The following is a 27,158-nucleotide window of genomic DNA, read 5'->3' on the forward strand; positions in this document are numbered from 1 at the left end:
GTCTGTAGTAGCAGTGTACCGTAGTGTCTGTAGTAGCAGTGTACCGTAGTGTCTGTAGTAGCAGTGTACCGTAGTGTCTGTAGTAGCAGTGTACCGTAGTGTCTGTAGTAGCAGTGTACCGTAGTGTCTGTAGTAGCAGTGTACTGTGTACCGTAGTGTCTGTAGTAGCAGTGCACCGTAGTGTCTGTAGTAGCAGTGTACCGTAGTGTCTGTAGTAGCAGTGTACTGTGTACCGTAGTGTCTGTAGTAGCAGTGCACCGTAGTGTCTGTAGTAGCAGTGTACCGTAGTGTCTGTAGTAGCAGTGTACCGTAGTGTCTGTAGTAGCAGTGCACCGTAGTGTCTGTAGTAGCAGTGTACCGTAGTGTCTGTAGTAGCAGTGTACCGTAGTGTCTGTAGTAGCAGTGTACCGTAGTGTCTGTAGTAGCAGTGTACCGTAGTGTCTGTAGTAGCAGTGTACCGTAGTGTCTGTAGTAGCAGTGCACTGTGTACCGTAGTGTCTGTAGTAGCAGTGCACCGTAGTGTCTGTAGTAGCAGTGCACCGTAGTGTCTGTAGTAGCAGTGTACCGTAGTGTCTGTAGTAGCAGTGTACTGTAGTGTCTGTAGTAGCAGTGTACCGTAGTGTCTGTAGTAGCAGTGCACTGTGCACCGTAGTGTCTGTAGTAGCAGTGTACCGTAGTGTCTGTAGTAGCAGTGTACCGTAGTGTCTGTAGTAGCTGTGTACCGTAGTGTCTGTAGTAGCAGTGTACCGTAGTGTCTGTAGTAGCAGTGTACCGTAGTGTCTGTAGTAGCAGTGTACCGTAGTGTCTGTAGTAGCAGTGCACTGTGTACCGTAGTGTCTGTAGTAGCAGTGTACTGTGTACCGTAGTGTCTGTAGTAGCAGTGTACCGTAGTGTCTGTAGTAGCAGTGCACCGTAGTGTCTGTAGTAGCAGTGCACTGTAGTGTCTGTAGTAGCAGTGCACCGTAGTGTCTGTAGTAGCAGTGTACCGTAGTGTCTGTAGTAGCAGTGCACTGTAGTGTCTGTAGTAGCAGTGTACCGTAGTGTCTGTAGTAGCAGTGTACCGTAGTGTCTGTAGTAGCAGTGCACCGTAGTGTCTGTAGTAGCAGTGTACCGTAGTGTCTGTAGTAGCAGTGTACCGTAGTGTCTGTAGTAGCAGTGCACTGTGTACCGTAGTGTCTGTAGTAGCAGTGTACCGTAGTGTCTGTAGTAGCAGTGTACCGTAGTATCTGTAGTAGCAGTGTACCGTAGTGTCTGTAGTAGCAGTGTACCGTAGTATCTGTAGTAGCAGTGTACCGTAGTGTCTGTAGTAGCAGTGTACCGTAGTGTCTGTAGTAGCAGTGCACTGTGTACCGTAGTGTCTGTAGTAGCAGTGTACCGTAGTGTCTGTAGTAGCAGTGTACCGTAGTGTCTGTAGTAGCAGTGTACCGTAGTGTCTGTAGTAGCAGTGCACAGTGTACCGTAGTGTCTGTAGTAGCAGTGCACCGTGTCTCCAGGTACCTGGGCCGGAGGAGGCGGAGCCAGACGGTGGGTCCCTCCCCCTTCCTGAGGCCTCAGCCCACAGAAGCACAGCTGGCCGCCAAGATCCTGGACAACGGCGTCCATGGAGACATGCACCGGGTAGGGACATCATTATATACTGTACTTATATATACTGTACTTATATATATACTGTACTTATATATACTGTACTTATATATATACTGTACTTATATATACTGTACTTGTATATATATAGTATACTGTACTTATATATATACTGTACTTATATATACTGTATACTGTACTTATATATATACTGTATACTGTACTTATATATATACTGTACTTATATATACTGTATACTGTACTTATATATATACTGTACTTATATATATACTGTATACTGTACTTATATATACTGTACTTATATATACTATATACTGTACTTATATATATATACTGTACTTATATAATACTGTATACTGTACTTATATATATACTGTACTTATATATATACTGTACTTGTATATAACCTACATATACTGTACTTATATATATACTGTACTTGTATATAACCTACATATACTGTACTTATATATACTGTACTTATATATAACCTATATATACTGTACTTATATATAACCTATATATACTGTACTTATATATACTGTACTTGTATATAATACTGTACTTATATATAACCTATATATACTGTACTTGTATATAACCTACATATACTGTACTTATATATACTGTACTTATATATACTGTACTTGTATATACCCCCCCCCCCCCCCCCCCTCAGTCTAAGTCCAGCCTGGAGATGATGGAGAGTCAGTCATGTGATGCAGAGCCGCCTCCCCCCCCGAAACCTGAGCTACGCTACGCTGGACTGAGAGGCAACACTGAGGGTAACATACTCACACACACACACTCACACACAGTACAGTAGGTATTCTACTTATTATATATTTGCCAGGATACTGCAATTTTTTTTTTTTTTTTTTAAGGTTTATTTTTTGGCGTTTTTTTATCACTTTATTGCTACTGGGCAGTCCAGTAGAGAGAGACAGAGGAGGAATGGGAGACAGAGTGGGGGGAAGACATTCGGCAAATAACGACGGATTCGGTAGTCGAACCCGGGTCGGCCGTGTCGCGGCTGAGCGCGCTATGTGGTTCGCCACTGGGGCGCCCAGGATACTGCAACATTTAAGTACATTATTCTTGTCTTTCTGTTTAAAGGTGCTATAGATAAAAACAAGCATTCTTATTTTTTTTTTTTTTTTATTATAATATTCCACTGAGCTTTTAGAAATGTGCAGAATAGCACCTGCTTGGGTCAAGATGGAGGAGGAAATGATATATCCCTCATCTCTGGAATCCTTCCTGACACAATCAGACAGACCTATACCTCTTAAAAACCCTTTGATGGCATTTATCAGGGAAACGTGGAATCAATCGCACAAAATGACTGGTGATAGCCCATACTTAACTACGAGAGCCTCTATATGGTATAATAAGAAACTAAAGATTGGGAAGAAATCAGTCATATGGGACGATTGGGTTAAAAGGGGGATACATGTACTGGGTGATATAGCCGGGGAGGATGGGGTTTTGCCTTTTGAGGATATTAAGGAGGATTTTGATATAGATAATAAAAACTTTTATAAATTCCTACAGATTAGACATTGTATATCGTCATCAATAGGAGGACCAAAGTGCGGCCCAATTACTGCAATTCAAGAAATATTCTATAAAGGATGGCGCAGGAAAGGCGGTGCGTCAAGATTTTATGATGTTATAAGAGAATACAATGCACCCAAATTGGCGGGTTTGAGATTGAGCTGGGAGAACGATGTACATGAGGAGATTACTGAGGAAATGTGGGAGAAACTGGTATCCAAATGGAGTAAATTCTCTAGGGAGGCGCAATCACAACTTATTTTTTACAAAGTACTGAACAGAAGCTATTGGACGCCTAGTAAACTGGCCAGACTGAAATTAAGGGACAGTGACATCTGCTGGAGATGTGAGAAGGAGACAGGCACTTTACTGCACATGTTGTACGAATGTGAGAAGGTCCGGAAAATGTGGGATCAAATTGTGATATTCCTAAGTAAGGTCCTGAATGTGAAGATAAATAACGCCCCAATGGCATGTGTTTTGGGTATAGTACCGAAAGGGATTAAACTGCCTAAATACCGGGGAATGTGGTATAGAATGGCCATGATATCAGGATGTAGAATTGCATTACGACATTGGAAATCACCTGTTGATATTACTTTTAAAGAATGGATGGAACTAATGTTTCGGACAGCATCATATGAAAGGGTGACATATAGAGTCGCAGGGAGAGAGGATATTTTCGCTGAGATATGGGACAGTTTTCTACACCTGACTGAACGATCTGAGGACAAATGAGTAAGATGGGATTACAATATTATCAAGGATGAATATGAAAAAGGGGATTTGATCTGATGGTACTTGTGCTCTATAATATATTATGTATATATGTACATATATTTTATGTCCGGATGGTGTGTCTATGGAACGGTCACTGTCTCTATCACACTCACATGTGCGCAGATATAGCCACATACAAGTATCTAGGATACACATATTCATATGTGTACATAATAGGTTTACACGCACTCATATACACAAGGATAAGGTATACACGTCAGGGGCACACATACATGCACATACTCATATATAGGAAATAGACATACATACACCTACATATACACATAGTTGAGATATAGGCTTTCACTGACACATAGGGGGATACACAAGTATATAGGAGACACACACATGCGTAGCTGAAACGTAAAAAAATAATAAAAAAAATAAAAATAAAAAAAGAGAAAAGAAAAGAAAAGATGCAGCACATACCTGCTCGCAGGTAGATCGGTCTACATGTAACGTATGACGTATATATATATATATATCAGGGATGTATATGCACAATGTATAGTATGTTTTTTTTTTGTAAGTGCTTCTTTAATTTCCATGTCAGTTATTAGTGTATTTGTATGAGTCTCTTGCATGTTTTGTATGTTGTCACAAAAAATGAAAAAGGCGAATCTTGGATGTTGCATATTATGCTGTGAAAAGGTACTCTGTAAATAATGTAAAGATTTGTGCAAAAATATCAAAAAAAAAAATGAATGTTGTTGTTTACACGTTGCATCATGTACCCCCCCCCCCCCTCCCTTCTTCTGTATATTTACTGTATATTTGATTCCATTTGTATTCTATTTTATTCTACTCTTATCTTAGGCAATTTGATTTGTTTTGTTATTCTTATTCGTGACCTGTTCTGTCTAAATGTTTAATGTTGAGCGATTTGCAGTGTCAAATTTCCCTCTGGATAATAAAAGTCTTTCTATTCTATTCTATTCTATTCTATTCTATTCTATTCTATTCTATTCTATTCTATTCTATTCTATTCCCATTCCCCCACATGGAATGGAATGATTGGATAAATGACATGCTGGTGTTCTCGTGCAACATCTAGTGGCTGAATGTTATCTATAGCACCATCTAGTGGCTGAATGTTATCTATAGCACCATCTATGTTATCTATAGCACCATCTAGTGGCTGAATGTTATCTATACTCAAGTTTCAAGTTTCAAGTTTCTTTAATAGTTGTCATACAGAAGTACAGAATACTTTTGTACAAAATGCTTCTTACTGTTGCGCTCCAGAGACTGTGCATGACAAGATAAGTATGAAATAAAAACATAGTAAAAATTAGAAGTAAAAAAAGAGGTCACAGTGTTCAGTTTAGACATGTGTACAATGTTCGTAGACGTAGTTACTATACAATATACAATACTGTGCAGTGTACTAATATACAATACTATATAGTGCAAGGCATAAATGGACGAGGTGCAGTTTAGGTACAATTCACAGTAGGTGTACGAGTTGTAGTGCAAATCCTTTATCAATAAATATAAAGTGTAAGTGTGTTTGTGTGATCTAAAGTGTGGAGAGTGGGTGCTGCAGTGTGTTGTTTGTTTGAGTGAGTGTGTGCTTGTGGGTGTGTGTGCTGTGTGCATTTGATGGTTGTTGCATAGTGATTATTGTTCGTTTAGCGATTATTGTTCGTTTAGCAGCCTGATGGCCTGGGGATAGAAGCTCCTTCTGAGTCTTTCTGTGCTCGCCATAAGACTCCGGTATCGCTTGCCTGACGGCAGCAGTTCAAAGAGGCAGTTGTTCGGGTGGCTCGAGTCCTTAATAATTCTCTTAGCCTTCCCCTTGCACCGCTTGTTGTAAATGTTCTGGAGGGTGGGAAGCCCCCCTCTAATTGTGCGTTCGGCTGAACGTGTCACTCTTTGTAGTCTGCTACGGTCTTGTGCAGTGCTATTCCCAAACCAGGAGGTGATGTTGCCGGTCAGGATGCTCTCTATTGTACATGAGTAGAAGTTCCTAAGGATCTTCTGACTGACTTGGAACTTCCTTAGGCGCCTGAGGAAGTAGAGGCGTTGTCGTGCCTTCTTCACAACACTGTCAATGTGTGTGGTCCATGTCAAGTCCTCGGATATGTGGGCTCCGAGGTACTTGAAACTGTTCACTCTCTCAACTGGTGCCCCGTCGATGCTGAGGGGGCTGTAGTCCTTGACCCCCGACCTCCTGAAGTCCACAATCATCTCTTTTGTTTTGCTGACGTTCAGGGAGAGGCAGTTCTCCTGACACCACTGTGACAGGTTCTCTACCTCTTCCAGGTAGGCCCTTTCGTCGTTGGCAGAGATCAGGCCCACCACTACTGTGTCATCAGCAAATTTGATGATGGTGTTGTTGTTCCGCTGTGCTACGCAGTCATGTGTGTACAGGGAGTAGAGGAGGGGGCTCAGAACACAGCCCTGGGGGGCCCCTATGTTGAGCGTGATGGATGAGGAGGTGCAGTTGCCGGCTCTTACCACCTGGGGTCTGCCCGTCAGGAAGTCCAGGACCCACTGGCACAGGTCATAGTTCAAGCCCAGGTCCCTGAGCTTGGCTATGAGTTTGGAGGGGACTATGGTATTGAATGCTGAGCTGTAGTCGATGAACAGCATTCTCACATAGTTCCCCTTCCTCTTGTCCAGATGTGATGCTGCTGTGTGCAGCACATGGGCTATGGCGTCCTCCGTGGACCTGTTGGGGCGATATGCAAATTGCAGAGGGTCCAGGTTGATGGGGAGGGAGGAACAGATGTAGCCCTTCACTAGCTTCTCAAAGCACTTCATGGCTATGGAGGTGAGGGCTACAGGGCGGTAGTCGTTGAGGCAAGCGGGCGTAGATTTTTTGGGTACAGGGTACTATAGCACCATCTAGTGAGGGTGGTGAAGGCGGCAGGCAGGATCGTCGGGACTCCTCTACCAAACATCACCTCCGTCTTCACCTCCCGCTGCCTCCACCGCTCCAAATGTATCATCAAGGACCAGTCACACCCAGCAGCACATCACCTCTTCCAGCTCCTTCCCTCAGGGAGGAGATACCGGTCCATACATGCCAAGAGTTCAAGACTTATGAACAGCTTTTTCCCCCAAGCAGTCAGACTGTTAAACTCTCATTGACTGTCCCCTCACGTGCACCATGCACTTACCTGGACTTGATAACCACTATGTTACCGCTCATCATGCACTTTATTATTTAAAATATTCTGTTATGTACAGTGTTATGTGTTACATGTAGGGATGTCCCGATCCGATCACGTGATCGGGATCGGGGCCGATCACGTGATTTTCCGAAGATCGGGATCGGCAAAAAAAATAAAATAAAGAATCAGGATTTTTTTTTTTTTTTATTTTTTTTACTTTTATTTTTTTATTCAACAAACATGACCATGTTCACGTCTTAAACTCATACTGAGGCCTTAATTTTGGTTTTAAATTGCATATCATCATTCATTTATTTATTGTCACACAGAGCAGAAGAATTTTGCCAAAACAAACCAATAGTATCCAGCTGCAGAACGGCAGACCAGCCACACTCTCAGACCCAAACGCATTTCCTTTGATTTAATTATACATCAAATGATTTATGTCAAGGATTGCAATGCCTCGCTTGAATGAAGTTAACTTTTCACCTGGATAACATCAACATTCAGGGTGAATGTAATGTGAGAAATTGGGATAAAAAAATATATATATATATAAATAAAAATAAAATAAAGTCTATTCTTCTATTCTTCTAGTGGCTGAATGTTATCTATATAGCACCTTTAAATGTAGTATTGTTGTCTATCTGTTACGTGTGCTCTGAGGTCGACCCTTCCTTCACTCTGGTGTGACAGTAACACATGCTGCCTTACTGTGGAGCGTGTTGCTACCATGTAGTCCCACTCAAACCACATGCATGGTATTCGTTTGTTTTGAAATGTATTGATAATAGGCACATATCTGTACTATTCTTGATTGTATGACATATTCTTGCCTGCTAATGTAATGTAACTATAGCCTGTTTGTTTAGATTCTGCTCCAAATCATTTAAATGAGCTTATATCTACCTATACATGATGCAATTATATGTATTATGCATTGACCCTGTTGAATAAACCAATACAATGAAAAACCTCACTAAACATGTTCATGTCACATCCAGACGTTGTAACTTTACAGATGGAACTGACTTGACTGCTTCTCTCTCTCTCTCTCTCTCTCTCTCTCTCTCTCTCTCTCTCTCTCTCTCTCTCTCTCTCTCTGTCTCTCTTTGTCTCTGTTTCTCTGTCTCCCTCTGTCTCTCTCTCTCTGTGTCTCTCTCTGTCTCTCTCTCTCTCTCTCTCTCTCTTTGTCTTTCTGTCTCCACCAATAGAGAGTGGTCTGCTGAGCAAGGCTCCGCCCACTCCCACCATGTATAAGTACCGCCCCGCATATAGCCCCGCCCACAACCACACCGCGCTCACACATGCCTACGCTAACCAGGTAAGACACACACACACACACACACACACACACACACTCACACTCACAATCTTGTTTCTTGTGTCTCCATCGTGTCTTGTTTCTCCATCTTGTCTTGTGTCTCCATCTTGTGTCTCCTGTCTCCATCTTGTGTCTTGTGTCTCCCTCTTGTGTCTCCTGTCTCCATCTTGTGTCTTGTGTCTCCCTCTTGTGTCTCCTGTCACCATCTTGTGTCTCCTGTCTCCATCTTGTGTCTCCTGTCTCCATCTTGTGTCTCCTGTCTCCATCTTGTGTCTCCTGTCTCCATCTTGTGTCTCCCTCTTGTGTCTCCATCTTGTGTCTCCTGTCTCCATCTTGTGTCTCCTGTCTCCATCTTGTGTCTCCTGTCTCCATCTTGTGTCTCCTGTCTCCATCTTGTGTCTCCTGTCTCCATCTTGTGTCTCCTGTCTCCATCTTGATCTCCTTGACTGAATCTGATTCTCTGTGTTTACATGCAGTTAGTCTCTCAACTATTAAAGTGTTTTAAGACACAAATAAAGTGTGACAGATATATGAATTGACAAGACCAAAACATGTGCGTCATATTTGCTGGATATTGGGATATATTTTGGCGAGTTTAGAGTTTGTGAAGTAGATGCGCTGTCTTGTGCTGCTGGGATGAAAATGCTCGTTTGGTCGCAGCTTTCGTTACACAGTAGCAGGAGTTGGTTGGGCTTGACGTGCCGAGACAGCTTGTACACAACCCGAAACCTGTCTGGCCTCACGTGGTATGAGGCTGCAATCCATTACCTGGAAGACAATAGGCCAGGGGAGGGGACTAACAAACCAACTCCAAAACACCAGAAGCCAGAAATGGTGGAAGGTTGGGCTTGGGGCCAGCGACCCCATCCTGTAAAAAACTCATTGCTACAAAAACGTCAACAAAGAAAAACCAAGAATCTCCGGCTCTGAGAGAGGATGGACCTCAGGTAGGAAGTATGACGCAGTGTAGTGAAAGCCGGAAACATCCGGAAGCTACCCTGCCAACCACCATTCTCTCAAGCAGGGCCATTACCACCATCGGAACATGGAATGTAAGGACCATGTATGAAGCCGGAAAGACTGCGCAGGTGGCTGCCGAGATGAGGAATTACAATCTTGCCATACTCGGAATCAGTGAATCAAGGTGGATCGGATCCGGCCAGAAGAGGCTCGCCACAGGCGAGATGACACTGTACTCAGGCCATGAAGAGGACAATGCACACCATACCCAGGGAGTGGCCTTGATGCTGTCCAAGGCTGCCCAGAGAGCACTTATTGGATGGGAAGCACATGGTCCTAGGATCATTGCAGCTTCCTTTAGAACTATGAAGGCAAAAATAAACATGAACATTATCCAGTGCTATGCCCCTACAAATGACAGCAATGAAGAGAGAAAAGAAGAATACTACAGCAGACTACAGGACATCATTCAGAAATACCCAGAAAGAGACATCAACATCATAATGGGAGACTTCAATGCCAAGGTAGGAAGTGACAACAGAGGCTACGAGGAGACAATGGGAAAGCAAGGTATAGGAGAGATGAACGACAACGGGGAGAGATTCGCAAACCTATGCGCCACTAACAACCTGGTCATTGGCGGAAGCATTTTCCCCCACAAAAGGATACACAAAGCTACTTGGATCTCACCGGACCTCAACACCGAAAACCAGATAGACCATGTGTGCATCACTAAGAAGTTCAGGAGGTCCCTTCAAGATGTTTGTGTTAGGAGAGGAGCTGATGTTGCCTCAGACCACCACCTCCTGGTTGCCCGGCTGAAGCTGAAATTAAAGAAAAACTGGACAGGAGAGAAGAATCGGAGACAAACATTCAACACAGCACTTCTGAGAGACCCAACCAAGTTAGAAGAATACAAACTCACACTTAGGAACAAGTTTCAAGCCCTGCAAGAGTTGATTGAAGAAGAGGAGGAAAACATCGACAAGAAGTGGAAGTCTGTGAAGGAAGCAGTAAGTACAACGTGCAAAGAAGTACTGGGCCTGAAGAAACACAACCACAAGGAGTGGATATCAGCAGAGTCATTGAGGAAGATAGAGGAGAGGAAAGGGAAGAAGGCACTAATCAACAACAGTCGAACAAGAGCCGAAAAGGTCAAAGCACAAAACCAGTACACAGAAGCCACAAAAAGGGTTAAGAAAAGCATCAAGGCAGACAAGAAGGACTATATAGAGAGTCTTGCGGCAGAGGCTGAAGAAGCAGCTAGACATGGAAATTTGAAAGACTTATATAACACCACCAAGAAGCTGTCAGGAAAGTTTAGTAAACCAGAAAGACCAGTTAAGGACAAAGATGGACAGCCAATCATCGGAGAGGAAAGACAAAAGGAAAGATGGGTAGAACATTTTGAGGAACTGCTAAACAGACCAGCACCACAGGACCCACCAGACATCCACCAAGCTGACAGGGATCTGCTGATAGACTGCAGCGTGCCAACAAAAGAAGAGATCCGCAAAGCCATCAAGAAGCTGAGGAACGGCAAGACTGCAGGACCCGACGGTATTCCGGCAGAAGCACTGAAGGCCGATATAGAGACGATGGAAGAGATGCTCCATCCTCTCTTCAAGAAGATATGGGAAGAAGAACACATCCCATCAGAATGGAAGGAGGGCTACCTCGTCAAAATACCGAAGAAAGGAGATCTGAGCCAATGTGCAAACTACAGAGGGATCACATTACTCTCCATCCCAGGAAAAGTATTCAACAGGATTTTACTGGACCGGATGAAGGACGCAGTCGACCCACAGCTACGAGACCACCAGGCGGGCTTCCGCAAAAACATATCCTGCACAGACCAGATTGCAACACTGCGGATAATACTGGAGCAGTCATTAGAGTGGAATTCACCCCTATTCATTAATTTCATTGACTATGAAAAGGCTTTCGACAGCGTAAATAGAGAGACCCTCTGGAAGCTACTCAGACACTACGGAGTGCCAGAGAAGTACAGAAATATCATCAGGAACTCCTATGAGGGGATGACCTGCAGTGTAATTCATGGCGGTCAACCCACCGACGCCTTCCAGATAAAAACTGGAGTGAGACAGGGCTGTTTGTTGTCACCATTTCTGTTCCTGCTGGCAATAGACTGGGTCATGAAGCAATCCACGGCAGAGAAACGAAATGGCATACAATGGACATTATGGACGCAGTTAGAAGACCTCGACTTTGCAGATGACCTGGCCCTTCTCTCTCACACCCAGCAGCAGATGCAGGAAAAGACCAGTACCATCGCTGACAACTCTACTCGGCTTGGGCTTAACATCCACAGAGGGAAGAGCAAGGTCATGAGAATCAATTCTGACAACACATCACCCATCATTCTGGAAGGAGAAGCGTTGGAAGAGGTAGACAACTTCACCTACCTGGGCAGCATGGTTAACAAGCAAGGTGGAACAGATGCTGATGTGAGAGCCAGGATTGGCAAGGCCAGAGGAGCCTTTCTCCAACTAAAAAACATCTGGAGCTCAAGAGACATTTCCATCACAACCAAGATCAGGATATTTAACACCAACGTGAAGTCAGTCCTACTCTATGGCGCTGAGACCTGGAGGACCACTGTCACAACAACCAATAAATTACAAGTTTTCCTAAACACCTGTCTGCGCCGAATCCTCCAGATTCGCTGGCCTAACACCATCAGCAATAAAGACCTGTGGCAACGAACACAACAACAGCCAGCAGAGAAAGAGATTCTCCAACGGCGTTGGAGATGGATTGGCCATACACTCCGTAAACCATCCCTGAGCATCACAAGACAATCTCTCAGGTGGAACCCCCAAGGGAAAAGAAAGAGAGGCCGACCACGAAACACCTGGCGCAGAGACTTGGAAGATGATGCCAAGAAGATGGGACACACCTGGGGCCAGCTTGAGAGGTTGGCTCAGGATCGGGATGCTTGGAGAACCCTTGTTGACGGCCTATGCCCCAAACGGGGTAAAAGGCGTAAGTAAGTAAGTAAGAAGTAGATGCGATGGACCACCTTAAATTGCATCAGATTGAGCCTGGAACAGGATGTACTATCATTTACTCTGGCCAATACTCCATTCCAAATATTCTCATCTATAGCATCGCCCCATTCCTTCCCCCAGTCCTCTTTGATTTTATCAAGACATGTTTCTGTGTTACGGGAGATCAGGGTGTAAATCCTTGATATAAGACCTTTTTGATTTGTGGGGATGTCCAGAATTGTGTCAATTACTGAGTTGGAGATATTAGGGAAGGAGGTATTATGTTTTTTTTTTTTTTTTTTGCGTTTTATCGCTTTATTGCTACTGGGCAGTCCAGTAGGGAGAGACAGAGGAGGAATGGGAGACAGAGTGGGGGGAAGACATTCGGCAAATAACGACGGGTTCGGGAGTCGAACCCGGGTCGGCCGTGTCGTGGCTGAGCGCGCTATGTGGTTCGCCACTGGTATTATGTTGTTTAACCCAGTTTCGAACTTGAAAGTAACGGAATAAATGAGATCTCGGGAGGCCAAGTTTTTCACACAGATCGCTAAAACTACAAAAAACCTTATTGGTGTATAGGTCCCTCACTCCAGGTCAAAAAGGCTGCGTCAGTGTGGGGAGGGATAAAGATGTGGTTGTTACAAACGGGGCTGTGGCTGGAGAACCGAAGGAGTCCAGAGGCGCGCCTGAATTGAAGCCATATTTTAAGAGTGGACAGAACTGGACACAACAATTGGGTTTCTTGAAGATTTGGTCAGCTAGATTGGCAATTCAAATGAGAGCAGAGCCAATAGTGAGGTAGACTGACAGGATCCTGCTTCAGATTCACACCAACTCAGTGCCGGTTCTTGGGTCCATAAAATCATCTTGTGGATGTTGGCTGCCCAATAATAGTTTCTTATATCAGGGAGTGCCAATCCCCCACCCTCTCTAGGCCTCTGTAGGAACTCTCTTTTGATTCTGGGGGGCTTGCCTCCCCATATAAACTGGGAAATCAGTGTGTTTACTTTAGTAAAAAAGGATTTGGGTAAGAAGACTGGAAGGGATTGAAAAAGGTATAAAAAACGTGGAAGCACATTCATTTTTATGCAGTTTACTCTCCCCGCAATAGTTATATGTAGCTATTCCATCTCTCCATGTCTAATTTAAGCTTGGCTATTAGGGGTGAGAAATTATTCTCGATAAGGTCTGAAAATGTACGACATATGTTCTCTCCCAAATACTTAAAACCGTCTTTAGATATCTTAAATGGGAGTTGCTTTTCAGGGATCTGTAAGGCTAGATTATTCACTGGGAAGCAAATAGCAAAGGACTCAGAGGACATCCCTGGCGGGTACCTCTACCAAGAGTGAAGTACTGGGATATCCTCCCATTAGTACTCACAGATGCTTTAGGTGCTGAGTATAAAAGTGTTATCCAAGAAATACATTTGGGACCCATATGAAACCTATTAAGGACCTCTAGTAGATACCCCCACTCCACCCTATCAAATGCTCTCTCCGCATCCAAGGAGACCACCACCTCTGTTGTCTCACCAGATGCAGGAGAGAAGAATATTTAAAAGGGGTCGGATATTAGAGAACGAGTTGCGGTTTTTCATAAATCCTGTTTGGTCTGGCCAAATCAATTACATCATTTGTGACCCAAATAGGATGTGTGGACCCATGGCGTTTTTTTAATCCGAGTAAAAAACACTTTTCTTTCTACTCATGTCCATAAAACATTCTCTAGAATTGACTTTCTATATTGATAATTATTTCATTCCGGCTGTCAATAATACAGAATACTAAACTATAGTGATATCGGATCACGCCCCATTTTACATTTACATTTAGTCATTTAGCTGACGCTTTTATCCAAAGCGACTTACAAGTTCTGTACGACAAGCCATCAGGAAGAGCACAACTCTATCAGCTGAGTAACAATGTTCATCAAAGTGTTGAGTGCTACAGTGTAGGTTAGTTTATTAGGACAAGTGCATGACAGTATGGTTAGTTAGGGTTAGATTTTTTTTTTTTTTTTTAATTCAGATAATGGTTGAAGAAGTGAGTCTTTAGTCGACGGCGAAAGATTGGACGTGTTTCGGCTGTCCTAACTGGGGTGGGTAGTTCATTCCACCATTGTGGGGCAAGGACTGAGAATAGGCGACTTCTCTTTGATGACCCTCCCGGAGCTTGGATAGGAGTAGGTCTGAGGCGGCCAGAAGATGCAGAGCGTAGGGGTCTTGAGGGTGTGTAGTTAGAGACCATTGACCGGAGGTAGGCGGGAGCAGTTCCCTTTGCCGCACGGTATGCTAGGTCAAGGGCCTTGAAGCGGATTCGTGCAGCAATGGGGAGCCAGTGCAGGTCCCTAAGAAGTGGGGTGACATGGGCCGACTTCGGTAGGTTTGAGATCAGGCGGGCCGCTGCGTTCTGAATGAGTTGAAGAGGCTTAGTGGCAGTGGCCGGGAGGCCAGCGAGCAGTGCGTTGCAGTAGTCGAGGCGGGAGATGACTGTTGATTGGACGAGGAGTTGGGTGGCTTCTTTTGTCAGGAAGGGGCGTATCCTTCTGACGTTGCTCAGGAGGAATCGGCAGGTTCTGGTTGTCGCTGCGATGTGAGCAGAGAAGTTCAACTGGTCGTCGAGGACAACACCAAGGTTCTTGGCGGTCGGGGACGCGGTCACAGCTGCATTCTCGACTGTGATGGAAAGGTGGGTCAGGGGGGAGGATTTGGCCGGCAGGTGGAGCAATTCTGTTTTGCTTAGGTTCAGTTTGAGGTGGTTGGTCGTCATCCAGGCGGAGATGTCGGACAGACAGGCCGAGATCCGCTCAGAGACGTGGATATCTGAGGGAGGGAAGGAGAGGAAGAGTTGAGTATCGTCGGCATAACAGTGGTAGGAGAAGCCATGAGACGTGATAATGTTACCCAGTGATTTAGTGTAGAGGGAGAAGAGAAGGGGTCCTAAAACCGAGCCCTGGGGGACACCCGTCCGCAGGGGGCGGGTGGCCGACAGGGTCCCTCTCCATGACACTTGGTAGGAGCGGTCATTGAGGTATGATGACAACCATGTCAGCGCAGAGCCAGCCACTCCCATTCCTGCGAGGGCCGCGAGGAGGATCTGGTGGTTGACTGTGTCGAAGGCTGCAGATAGATCTAGGAGAATCAGGACAGAGGAGAGGCCTTTCGCTTTTGCTAAGTGAAGTGCCTCTGTGACCGCAATGAGGGCTGTCTCTGTGGAGTGACCAGTCCTGAAGCCTGACTGATTAGGGTCTAGGAGGTCATTCTGTAAGAGATAAGCAGCATTGTTACTTGACATCTCATTCTCACTCCTACAAAAATCACGCCCCCCTTGGAGGCTGGACTGCACATTGTTGAGTGATGATGGATTCTGTCAAACAATATCCAAGGTGATTGACGAATTCCTTATAACCAATAACTCTGACCTCATATCCCCATCACTACTCTGGGAGACTTTAAAGGCGGTAGTTAGAGGAGAGATTATATCCTACTCTGCAAGACAAAACAAAGCAGGAACAGCTCATGGAAAGTATTGCAAAATTTGACAGAAAAGTATCAGTATCCCCAACCCCTGAATTAGACAAGGAAAGACAAAATCTCCAAATGGAATATAATTTACTTTCAACTCGTGAGACTGAAAAACAACTTTTAAGATTACCTGGGTCTTTCTACGAGCAGGACGCCTTCTGGCACACCAAATTAAGAGCTGATCGACATCCCAACAAATTGAACAAATAAGGACTCCCTCTGGAGAACTCACAGTCATCCCATCTCTTATTAATGAGACATTTAAAACATTCTACTCCAAGCTTTATACTTCACAAACCCCTGAGGATGACACAGATATGACAGGGTTTCTTGACAACCTGGAATTCCCATCCATAACCCGCACGCAAGCGAGCGAAATGGACCAACCTCTAGTACTTGGTCATATAGCAGATTCGATTAGACTGATACAAAGTGGCAAGGCCCCTGGCCCAGATGGCTATCCAATAGAGTTATATAAAAAGATTCATAGATAAATTAACCCCCCTCCTGTTAAAAATGTTCAATCACTCTCTGGACCAAGGGGCTCTGCCTCCAACTCTCACTGAGGCCTCAATAACCTTGATATTGAAACCGGGTAAAGAACAATCTGACTGCAGCTCCTACCGCCCTATCTCCCTTTTAAATGCAGACTATAAAATCCTAGCAAAAGCACTAGGCATGCGGCTAGATTCGGTTATGCCAGGTATCATATCATTAGCTTTAGATTCATAGTCAGATCTTCAGACAGACAGACAGACAGACAGACAGACAGACAGACAGACAGACAGACCGACAGACAGACAGACAGACAGACAGACAGACAGACAGACAGACAGACAGACAGACAGACAGACAGACAGACAGACAGACACACAGACCTACAGACAGACAGACAGACAGACAGACAGACAGACAGACAGACAGACAGACAGACAGACAGACAGACTAAAGTCTTCCTCCCTGTCTTGCAGCTGAGTCGTGGGGAGAGTCTTGCCTCCAGAGACTCGTCCTCCTCTCTGCTCCAGTCCAGCCAGCAGACGGTGTTCCGCTCCCAGCCCAGCCTGGAGAGAGGAGGAGGAGGAGGAGGAGGAGGAGGAGAGAGAGGGGGAGAGAGGAGGGAGGGAGGAGGAGAGAGGAGGGAGGGAGGGATCCCTGGATACTCGCTGGGCGGCCGTTCCTACCCCTCCTTCTCCGACCCCGCCGTGCTCTCTGTGGCGGGAGGGGGCGGGGCCTCGCGCTCGTCCAGCTCCACCCACACCTCCGCCGGCGCCGCCCACGTCTCCGAGGCGGCCGCCACCTCCACCAGCTACAAGAGCCTGGCCAATCAGACGCCACCGCATCACCACCCGGCCCGCAACGGCAGCCTATCGTACGAGAGCCTGCTGGCGGACGGCCCGGCCCCTGAGATGTCCCCGGGGAGACCCCGTACGCCCTTCCTGACCTCGGCTCAGCAGAGAGAGGCGGAGCTCCACTCCTCCTCCTCCCCCCGCGCCCCGCCCCCCTCCCGCCCCCACCACTACCTCCCCCGCTCCACCTCCACCACCTCCTCCCCCCCGCCGGAGAGGGAGCGCCTGCTCGCCGACCCCCTCGGCGCCCCCCAGCCCCCCTCCTCTGCTCCTCCTCCTCCTCACCACCATCATCATCATCACCACCACCACCACTCTCACCACCACTCCTCCACCGCCTCCCGCCCCCCCCGCTTCTCCGCCCCGCACCACCACCAGTACCCGTACCGCACGCGCTCCACGGACGCCCCCCTGCCCCCCCCCTCCGCCGGGGCCCCCCCGCGCTCCCCCCACGCCCCCCCCCTGGGGAAGTCCCTGTCCTACTCCAGCGCAGCGGCGGCTGAGATGCAGTACAGACTCATCCGGAAGGTCTCGTCCCCCGCCGCTGCCAACGCTGCGGGGGTGGGGGGGGGAGGAGAGCGAGGAGCAGGAGGAGAGCGAGGAGGAGAGTGGAGAGCAGGAGGAGAGCGAGGAGGAGGAGAGCGAGGAGGGGGAGGAGAGAGAGGAGGAGGAGGAGAGCGAGGAGGAGAGCGAGGACCAGGAGGAGAGAGAGGAGGAGAGAGAGGAGGAGGAGAGCGAGGAGGAGGAGGAGAGCGAGGAGGAGGAGGAGAGCGAGGAGCAGGAGGAGAGCGAGGAGGAGGAGAGAGAGGAGGAGGAGAGCGAGGAGGAGGAGGAGAGAGAGGAGGAGGAGAGAGAGGAGGAGGAGGGATACAAGCAGCAAAGTGAGTATTTTTACCCCACCGGTCGCAGGGATGTCAGTTTGTCGCAGCTAACAGCCTGAACGCCTGACTGCCTGCTCCTTTCTCTCCTCTCCTCCTCCTCCTCCTATTCCTGCTGCTGACAGACTTCCTGTGAGTGGCTCCTCCTTCTTTACCCGTTACCTCCTTCACCTGTTTGTTGTTTGTCTTGTCATGCGTTTGTTTTTGTGTTTGTTGACTATGGTATAATATATTATAAACACTAGGGGTGGAACGGTACGCATTCGGTACACCGTTCGGCACGACCTCCACGGTTCGGGGCGTGTGTGTATTGTTCGGTTCACGGGATGAGCACAAAAAGATCTTCATTTGGCACGGAGCCGGGAGGTGCTAGTCGGTTTGTGGAAATGGCAAGCGCAATATATTATAAATCAATCTTCATTACGACTTTAAAAACATCAACATTACATAGGCCTACACACATCATAACGTTAACGTTAGCACGGTTTGTACAACAACACAACGCACTTTTACTATGGTAGTAGCCCGCCAGCTCTAATACAGCCAACCTGAAATGTTACCGTAGCTAGCAGAGGAGAAAATGGGAGTCTGAGAGGCGGGGTGTTGAAAGACAATGATAGGCGTTTATTCAACATCCAAGAAGGCTAACATACAACTGTGTTTAGTTTACTAACTCCAACCGGGACTATCGCCGCTTTTCCACTGCATGTTATCAGCTCCGTTAGCGTTAGAGTCGAGAAGGTCCCACACGCTAAACTGTCCGTGCGGTGCCACAACCCATAGATAGGTCCAACTCACCAAATTACGTTAATCCACCACAGTTGCACTCAATATTTAAATAATGTTAGTATCTAAATAAATGTAGACAGACAATGTACGTATTTTAAAAATAGAATGAACAGTACAGTGTGTGTGTTAGTTTGATGTATGCTGCATTTTATATTGATGGCCTTCTAATTTGTTTGTTTATTTATTTATTTTCAATAACAGTGACACTTTTCCTTTTGATAAGAAATCCAGCCATATGGCGGCCGGGTAGCGCAGCGGACTAAGCGTCTGTCTACCACCACAGAGACAGTGGGATCGAATCCAGCTGTGGTGCTTCCGGGTTGGCCGACCGTCCATACTAACACAATTGGCAGTGTCAGCGGGTGGGAAACCCGGCGAGGGTGGGTCCTGGTCGTTGTAAACAGCGACTCCTACAGGTCGGTCGGGGCGCCTGCACAGCGAGGGAGGGAATGGTGAAGGTAGTGTGACCTCCCACGCGTTGCACTTCGCCAATGAGAGTCCGCGCTGTCAGGTGAAAAGAGGCTGCTGGCTGTCTCCTATGTATCGGAGGAAGCATGTGATAGACTTCAGGGCTCCCTAGACCGACCAGTGGGGGGCACATGCGCGCAACGACCAGGAAGGGGAGGGGGGAATTGGCATAACGACTAAAATTGGGATGGGAGGAAAATACAGAAAAATAGGAGGAGAAAAAGTGGATAAAAAAAAAAAATCCAGCCACATTCCTTTCATTGTATTTTAAATACTGCACTTTAATTTCAAGCGGAAAACTAATCTTTCCATTAACAATTTCAGTGCCGGCCATTTAACATTGAAAACCCTGTTGAGTGCCAGCATCCACTTCAATGATAGCGTTAAAAAACGCATAATCTATGTTTTAAATTATGTGTCTAATCTGCCAGTCGCTTTCAATGACTTGTTTGCAGTCAACATTGTCGAAACGGATTGTTTTTTTAATCGGTTCATATCCTTTTTATAGCATTTTGAAAAGCCCTCGTTTTCAAGGAAAATATAAAGATTCCGTGATAAAAGGCATTTACTGGAATATTCTAGAATACACAAAAACGTTGTAATTTTTCGGCCTATTTATGAATCGTTTTCAAATAAACGCTAGATTATCGATAGTATATGTGTACTTATGCACGCTATAGAGGCGGGGTGAAAAATATATTCTCTCGTTTCCTCATCAGCGATCACAGCCACACACACACGGCCTCGCATAGGGAAAAAGCTTATATCTCCGTGAAAACAGGTCTGATTATCCTAAGACTGGTAAAATAGATTCCTTACCTGAGATCAGATGTTATCCAAAAAAATTATTCCAATTCCTGATCGCCATTCCAAATATCGATCACGCTTATTGATTACAGTGTTGCGTCCTGTAAATACATAATCCACGGGTTTTCCGGGCCGGCGAGCACAATCGATCCTTCAGATGCCTTGAGGGAAAAATAAAATGAGGAAACTGACCACTCCCCCTGCATCAGTCAGAACTGATGGGGTGCAGTTACACAGGGAGAGACGATAGGGGGCGCTATCTTCCCAATTGAGCTCAGAGAGACTCTGCAGCACTAACCCGAGGCTCGATTGATGAAATATGAATTCAAATCGCCAATAAAAAAAAAGATGTCAAACAAACGACATTTCACATCGTCGGCACTCAATGGGAGGTCTGATAAGACGTGGCTGGCACTCAAAGTGTTAAGAACTGACAATCAGGGAATTTAAACATTGTTGACATTGTTTTTTTGTATTTATTTTAAAGAAAGGAAAGTCTAGTGCTGGTTGAGCATTATGCATACATTATGTTGATGGCCTTTGTCTATAATGTGGCCACAAAAATAGAAAGGTTTAATTATTTAGTTTGTTTGCACTAAGTTAATACTTTGACAAATGTAGCCTATATTTTCAGTCAGTTTGGTCTGCCAAACATTATTATTGTAATTTTTTTAATAAATGAGAAGCATGTTTACATTTTTGGAGTGTTACATTTAATTTTTTTTATAAAAAACAAGGTATATCGAACCGAACCGAAAACCGTTACCCCAAAACTGTGATACGAACCGAACCGTCAATTTTGTGAACCGTTCCACCCCTAATAAACACTATGTTATAATATATAAACACTATGTTGTAATATATAAACAGGACTATGTTATAATATATAAACAGGACTATGTTATAATATATAAACACTATGTTATAATATATAAACAGGGCTATGTTATAATATATAAACACTATGTTATAAATTATAATATATAAACACTATGTTATAATATATAAACACTATGTTATAATATATAAACACTATGTTATAATATATAAACAGGGCTATGTTATAATATATAAACACTATGTTATAATATATAAACACTATGTTATAATATATAAACACTATGTTATAATATATAAACACTATGTTATAATATATAAACAGGGCTATGTTATAATATATAAACACTATGTTATAATATATAAACACTATGTTATAATATATAAACACTGTTATAATATATAAACACTATGTTATAATATATAAACACTATGTTATAATATATAAACACTATGTTATAATATATAAACACTGTTATAATATATAAACACTATGTTATAATATATAAACACTATGTTATAATATATAAACACTATGTTATAATATATAAACACTGTTATAATATATAAACACTGTTATAATATATAAACACTATGTTATAATATATAAACACTATGTTATAATATATAAACACTATGTTATAATATATAAACACTGTTATAATATATAAACACTATGTTATAATATATAAACACTATGTTATAATATATAAACACTGTGTTATAATATATAAACACTATGTTACTTATAATATATAAACACTATGTTATAATATATAAAACACTATGTTATAATATATAAACACTGTTATAATATATAAACACTATGTTATAATATATAAACAGGGCTATGTTATAATATATAAACACTATGTTATAATATATAAACACTATGTTATAATATATAAACACTATGTTATAATATATAAACACTATGTTATAATATATAAACAGGGCTATGTTATAATATATAAACACTATGTTATAATATATAAACAGGGCTATGTTATAATATATAAACACTGTGTTATAATATATAAACACTATGTTATAATATATAAACACTATGTTATAATATATAAACAGGGCTATGTTATAATATATAAACACTATGTTATAATATATAAACACTGTGTTATAATATATAAACAGGGCTATGTTATAATATATAAACAGGGCTATGTTATAATATATAAACAGGGCTATGTTATAATATATAAACACTATGTTATAATATATAAACACTATGTTATAATATATAAACAGGGCTATGTTATAATATATAAACAGGGCTATGTTATAATATATAAACAGGGCTATGTTATAATATATAAACAGGGCTATGTTATAATATATAAACACTGTTATAATATATAAACAGGGCTATGTTATAATATATAAACACTGTTATAATATATAAACAGGGCTATGTTATAAATATATAAACACTATGTTATAATATATAAACAGGGCTATGGTATAATATATAAACACTGTGTTATAATATATAAACAGGGCTATGGTATAATATATAAACACTGTGTTATAATATATAAACACTATGTTATAATATATAAACAGGGCTATGTTATAATATATAAACACTATGTTATAATATATAAACAGGGCTATGGTATAATATATAAACACTGTGTTATAATATATAAACAGGGCTATGGTATAATATATAAACACTGTGTTATAATATATAAACACTATGTTATAATATATAAACAGGGCTATGTTATAATATATAAACACTATGTTATAATATATAAACAGGGCTATGGTATAATATATAAACACTATGTTATAATTAGGGCTGTCAGTTTATCGCGTTAATTAGATTAATTAATTACACAGCAAATAATCGCGTTATGAAAATTAACTCAAAATTAATTAATTTTTTATTTTTATTTTTTTTTTTAATAATAATATTTTTTTTGTATCTCATTCATTCCATAAGCATGTAGAATACACATTTACAGATTTTTTTTTAATATGGTCCATTTGCATGTTCTTGGTATCTGATTCTAGGGACATCTATGAATCTCAGGGAATGTATATTCCCAATTTCCCAGTGTCAGAAATACTGTGGGCTAGATCCACAAAGAATGGATTGCACGGTGCAAGTTGCACCCTTACTTACAATTCATTATGAATTGAAAATGGGGGACCCTGATGTAAACAAGACGAAAGTCTTACTCTGGTCTGCATTCCCTTAAAAATTGTGTGTATTGAGCCGTACTGTATTGTACCCATTCTGCAATCTGTTAATAACATTTTCATTCAATCAATCAATCTGCGCGGTGATTGATTGAATGAACATTTTATTTTGAGTAAATTGTAATGAACCAAATGAGAATATCAATACATTTTTTTTTATCTTTGACTGTGAATAACACCATGCTCAAATTGACCAGACCTGAAAAATCTAAGCAAATTAATAGATGGAAGATGATTAAACGGAAGGTTTTGTAGATACAGTACTGAATTCTGCCATCCGGACACATGCAATTTGAAATATGATTATAGAATATAGAATATGAGGCATAAAATGGTAATGCGATTAAAATGCGATTAATTAGATTAATTAATTACAAATCCTGTAATTAATTAGATTAATTTTTTTAATCGCCTGACAGCACTAGTTATAATATATAAACAGGGCTATGGTATAATATATAAACACTGTGTTATAATATATAAACACTATGTTATAATATATAAACAGGGATATGGTATAATATATAAACACTATGTTATAATATATAAACAGGGCTATGTTATAATATATAAACACTATGTTATAATATATAAACAGGGCTATGTTATAATATATAAACACTGTTATAATATATAAACAGGGCTATGTTATAATATATAAACACTGTTATAATATATAAACACTATGTTATAATATATAAACACTATGTTATAATATATAAACAGGGCTATGTTATAATATATAAACACTGTTATAATATATAAACAGGGCTATGTTATAATATATAAACACTGTTATAATATATAAACACTATGTTATAATATATAAACAGGGCTATGGTATAATATATAAACACTATGTTATAATATATAAACAGGGCTATGTTATAATATATAAACACTGTTATAATATATAAACAGGGCTATGTTATAAATATATAAACACTATGTTATAATATAGAAACACTATGTTATAATATATAAACAGGGCTATGTTATAATATATAAACACTGTTATAATATATAAACAGGGCTATGGTATAATATATAAACACTATGTTATAATATATAAACAGGACTGTGTCTCTCTCTCTCTCTCTCTCTGTGTCTCTCTATCTCTCTCTGTCTCTCTCTGTCTCTGTAAAAAAAGAATAATAATAATAATCTAACCCTAACTAACCTTACTGTCATGCACTTGTCCTAATAAACTAACCTACACTGTAGCACTCAACACTTTGATGAACATTGTTACTCAGCTGATAGAGTCGTGCCCTTCCTTCCTGATGACTTGTCGTACAGAACTTGTAAGTCGCTTTGGATAAAAAGCGTTTCAGCTAAATGACTAAAATGTATGTAATGTAAATGTAAATGTGTGTCTCTCTCTCTCTCTCTCTCTCTCTCTGTCTCTCTATCTCTCTCCCCCTCTCTCTTCCTCTCTCTCCCCCTCTCTATCTCTCTCTGTGTCTCTCTGTCTCTCTCTCCCCCTCTCTCTCTCTATCTCTCTGTCTCTCTCTCTGTCTCTCTATCTCTCTCCCCCTCTCTCTCTCTCTCTCTCCCCCTCTCTATCTCTCTCTGTCTCTCTCTCCCCCTCTCTCTCTCTCTCTCTCTCTCTCTCTCTCTCTCTCTCTCTCTCTCTCTCTCTCTCTCTCTCTCTCTCTCTCTCTCTCTCTCTCTGTGTCTCTCTGTCTCTCTCTCTCTCTCTCTTCCTCTCTCTCTCTTCCTCTCTCTCTTCCTCTCTGTCTCTCTCTCCCCTCTCTCTCTCTCTCTCTGTCTCTCTCTCTGTCTCTCTCTCTCTCTCTCAGGGATGACTTGATCCAGATGAAAGCTCTGAGGACCAATGGGGGCCAGCCTGCCTCCTCGTCCTCCACTTCCTGCTCCTCCCCTTCCTCTCCCTCTCACCCGATCAGCCTGTCCACCCGCCCCGGAGCGGCCTATCCCGGCCCAGCGGCCACGCAAAGCCCCGCCCACAAGCCCCAGACAGGCGTGAAGAAGGTGACGGGCGTGGGCGGGACCACCTATGAGATCTCCGTCTGAGGACCAATGACACGGAGGGGTGGAGTTGACAGAGAGGGGGGGGTTGGACTGCAGACATAGCCCCTCCCCTCTCAAGCAGTGGGGGCTTTATGTATTATTAAATACAATAGAAACTGCTGTTTCTTTATCGTATTCAACACACTATAAACTGGTGCGTGATACAGAGAGACCATGTGGGAGTTCAAACTGAACACAGGAGACCAGAGAGGAGAGAGAGAGGAGACAGAGAGAGACAGAGAGGAGAGGAGAGAGAGAGAGAGAGAGAGAGAGAGGAGAGAGAGAGAGACAGAGAGACAGAGAGAGAGGAGAGAGGAGAGAGAGAGAGAGAGAGGAGGAGAGAGAGAGAGGAGAGACAGAGAGAGGAGAGAGAGAGGAGACAGAGAGAGAGAGATGGAGAGACAGAGAGAGAGCGAGAGGAGAGAGAGAGGAGACAGAGAGAGGAGAGAGAGAGAGGAGAGAGAGAGAGGAGACAGAGAAAGGAGAGAGAGAGGAGAGACAGAGAGGAGACAGAGAGAGGAGAGAGAGAGGAGACAGAGAGGAGACAGAGAGGAGACAGAGAGGAGAGAGAGAGGAGAGAGAGAGACAGAGAGGAGAGAGAGAGGAGAGACAGAGAGGAGACAGAGAGAGGAGAGAGAGAGGAGACAGAGAGGAGACAGAGAGGAGACAGAGAGGAGACAGAGAGGAGACAGAGAGGATAGAGAGAGAGAGACAGAGAGAGGAGACAGAGAGGAGACAGAGAGGAGACAGAGAGGAGACAGAGAGGATAGAGAGAGAGAGACAGAGAGGACACAGAGAGACAGAGAGGAGACAGAGAGGAGAGAGAGAGGAGACAGAGAGGACACAGAGAGGAGACAGAGAGAGAGACAGAGAGGAGACAGAGAGGAGACAGAGAGAGAGACAGAGAGGAGACAGAGAGAGAGACAGAGAGGAGACAGAGAGGAGACAGAGATAGAGACAGAGAGGAGACAGAGAGGAGAGAGAGAGACAGAGAGGAGAGAGAGACAGAGAGGAGACAGAGAGAGGAGAGAGAGAGAGACAGAGAGGAGACAGAGAGGAGACAGAGAGACAGAGAGGAGACAGAGAGGAGACAGAGAGAGAGACAGAGAGGAGAGAGAGAGACAGAGAGGAGACAGAGAGGAGAGAGAGAGACAGAGAGGAGACAGAGAGAGGAGAGAGAGAGAGACAGAGAGGAGACACAGAGGAGACAGAGAAGTGGACCAGGCCTCTGAGCTAGAAGAGGGTTGATTATCTTGTCCCTTGTAGCTCAGCATCTTGGGCAAGGCATTACCTTTGCAAGGGTTAGGGGTTCCTTTCCCACTAGCGCCCCCGTGCTGTCATGGTGTGTAAAGACTCTATAAAAGCCGCCACCGGGTGGCGGTGCTGAGCTGCAGCCTGGGACCACAGCCTCTTTCTAGACCTGCCCTAGGCCGGTAAAGCTACGCCTCCTAAAGTGTCTAAACGGAAGTACAGGAAGTACCGGCTACAGGCTTTCTGGTTTCGACAAAACAATTATAGAAACGTGTGAAGTGCAACAATATCTCCTCGTTTAAGCCACTGCAGCGGCTTCGCCTGAAGAATTCACTACACGACCGGGACGTTCTATAGCTCGTTTGCCGACAGGATTCGGGAAAAGTTCGGTCCGTTCGGAGGCAGCTTCCAGGGGAGGTACATACACCGGGAATTCTACCCCACAGACACTTTCGGCCGTAGTTCTTTACCGGGCTTTATCTCACGGAGGAGATCAAACTGGGAACGAGGTTAGTGTGGCGGGAGGAACATGGTGACAATGAACTCGATGATTGGTCGTCGTAGAAGAAGAAGAAAATGTGATTGGTCCTCTCATTGGTTCCTGTCTCCCCGGACGTGTCTGTGATTGGGTGTCTGTACAGAA

The 27,158-nt window shown here is 43.4% G+C and overlaps 1 protein-coding gene across 1 annotated transcript in view; it reads left to right on the forward strand.

The window, feature by feature from the left end:
* The window catches only part of LOC311232735 (palmitoyltransferase ZDHHC5-A-like), a gene marked incomplete at its 5' end in the record, with an annotated part of 26,305 nt that extends 803 nt beyond the window's left edge, over positions 1-25,502 (forward strand). The window contains 5 exons of the mRNA XM_084338316.1: positions 1,494-1,617; positions 2,285-2,390; positions 8,276-8,385; positions 16,854-18,109; positions 25,036-25,502. Coding sequence (XP_084194442.1) covers positions 1,494-1,617; positions 2,285-2,390; positions 8,276-8,385; positions 16,854-18,109; positions 25,036-25,267 — 1,828 coding nt within the window. The 3' untranslated portion in view covers positions 25,268-25,502. The remainder of the gene's footprint in view (positions 1-1,493; positions 1,618-2,284; positions 2,391-8,275; positions 8,386-16,853; positions 18,110-25,035) is intronic.
* Positions 25,503-27,158: the final 1,656 nt, after the last annotated feature.

The sequence above is a fragment of the Notolepis coatsorum genome (assembly GCF_963971535.1).
Source record: "Notolepis coatsorum genome assembly, contig: SUPER_7_unloc_2, whole genome shotgun sequence".
NCBI classification, from domain to species: Eukaryota; Metazoa; Chordata; class Actinopteri; order Aulopiformes; family Paralepididae; genus Notolepis; species Notolepis coatsorum.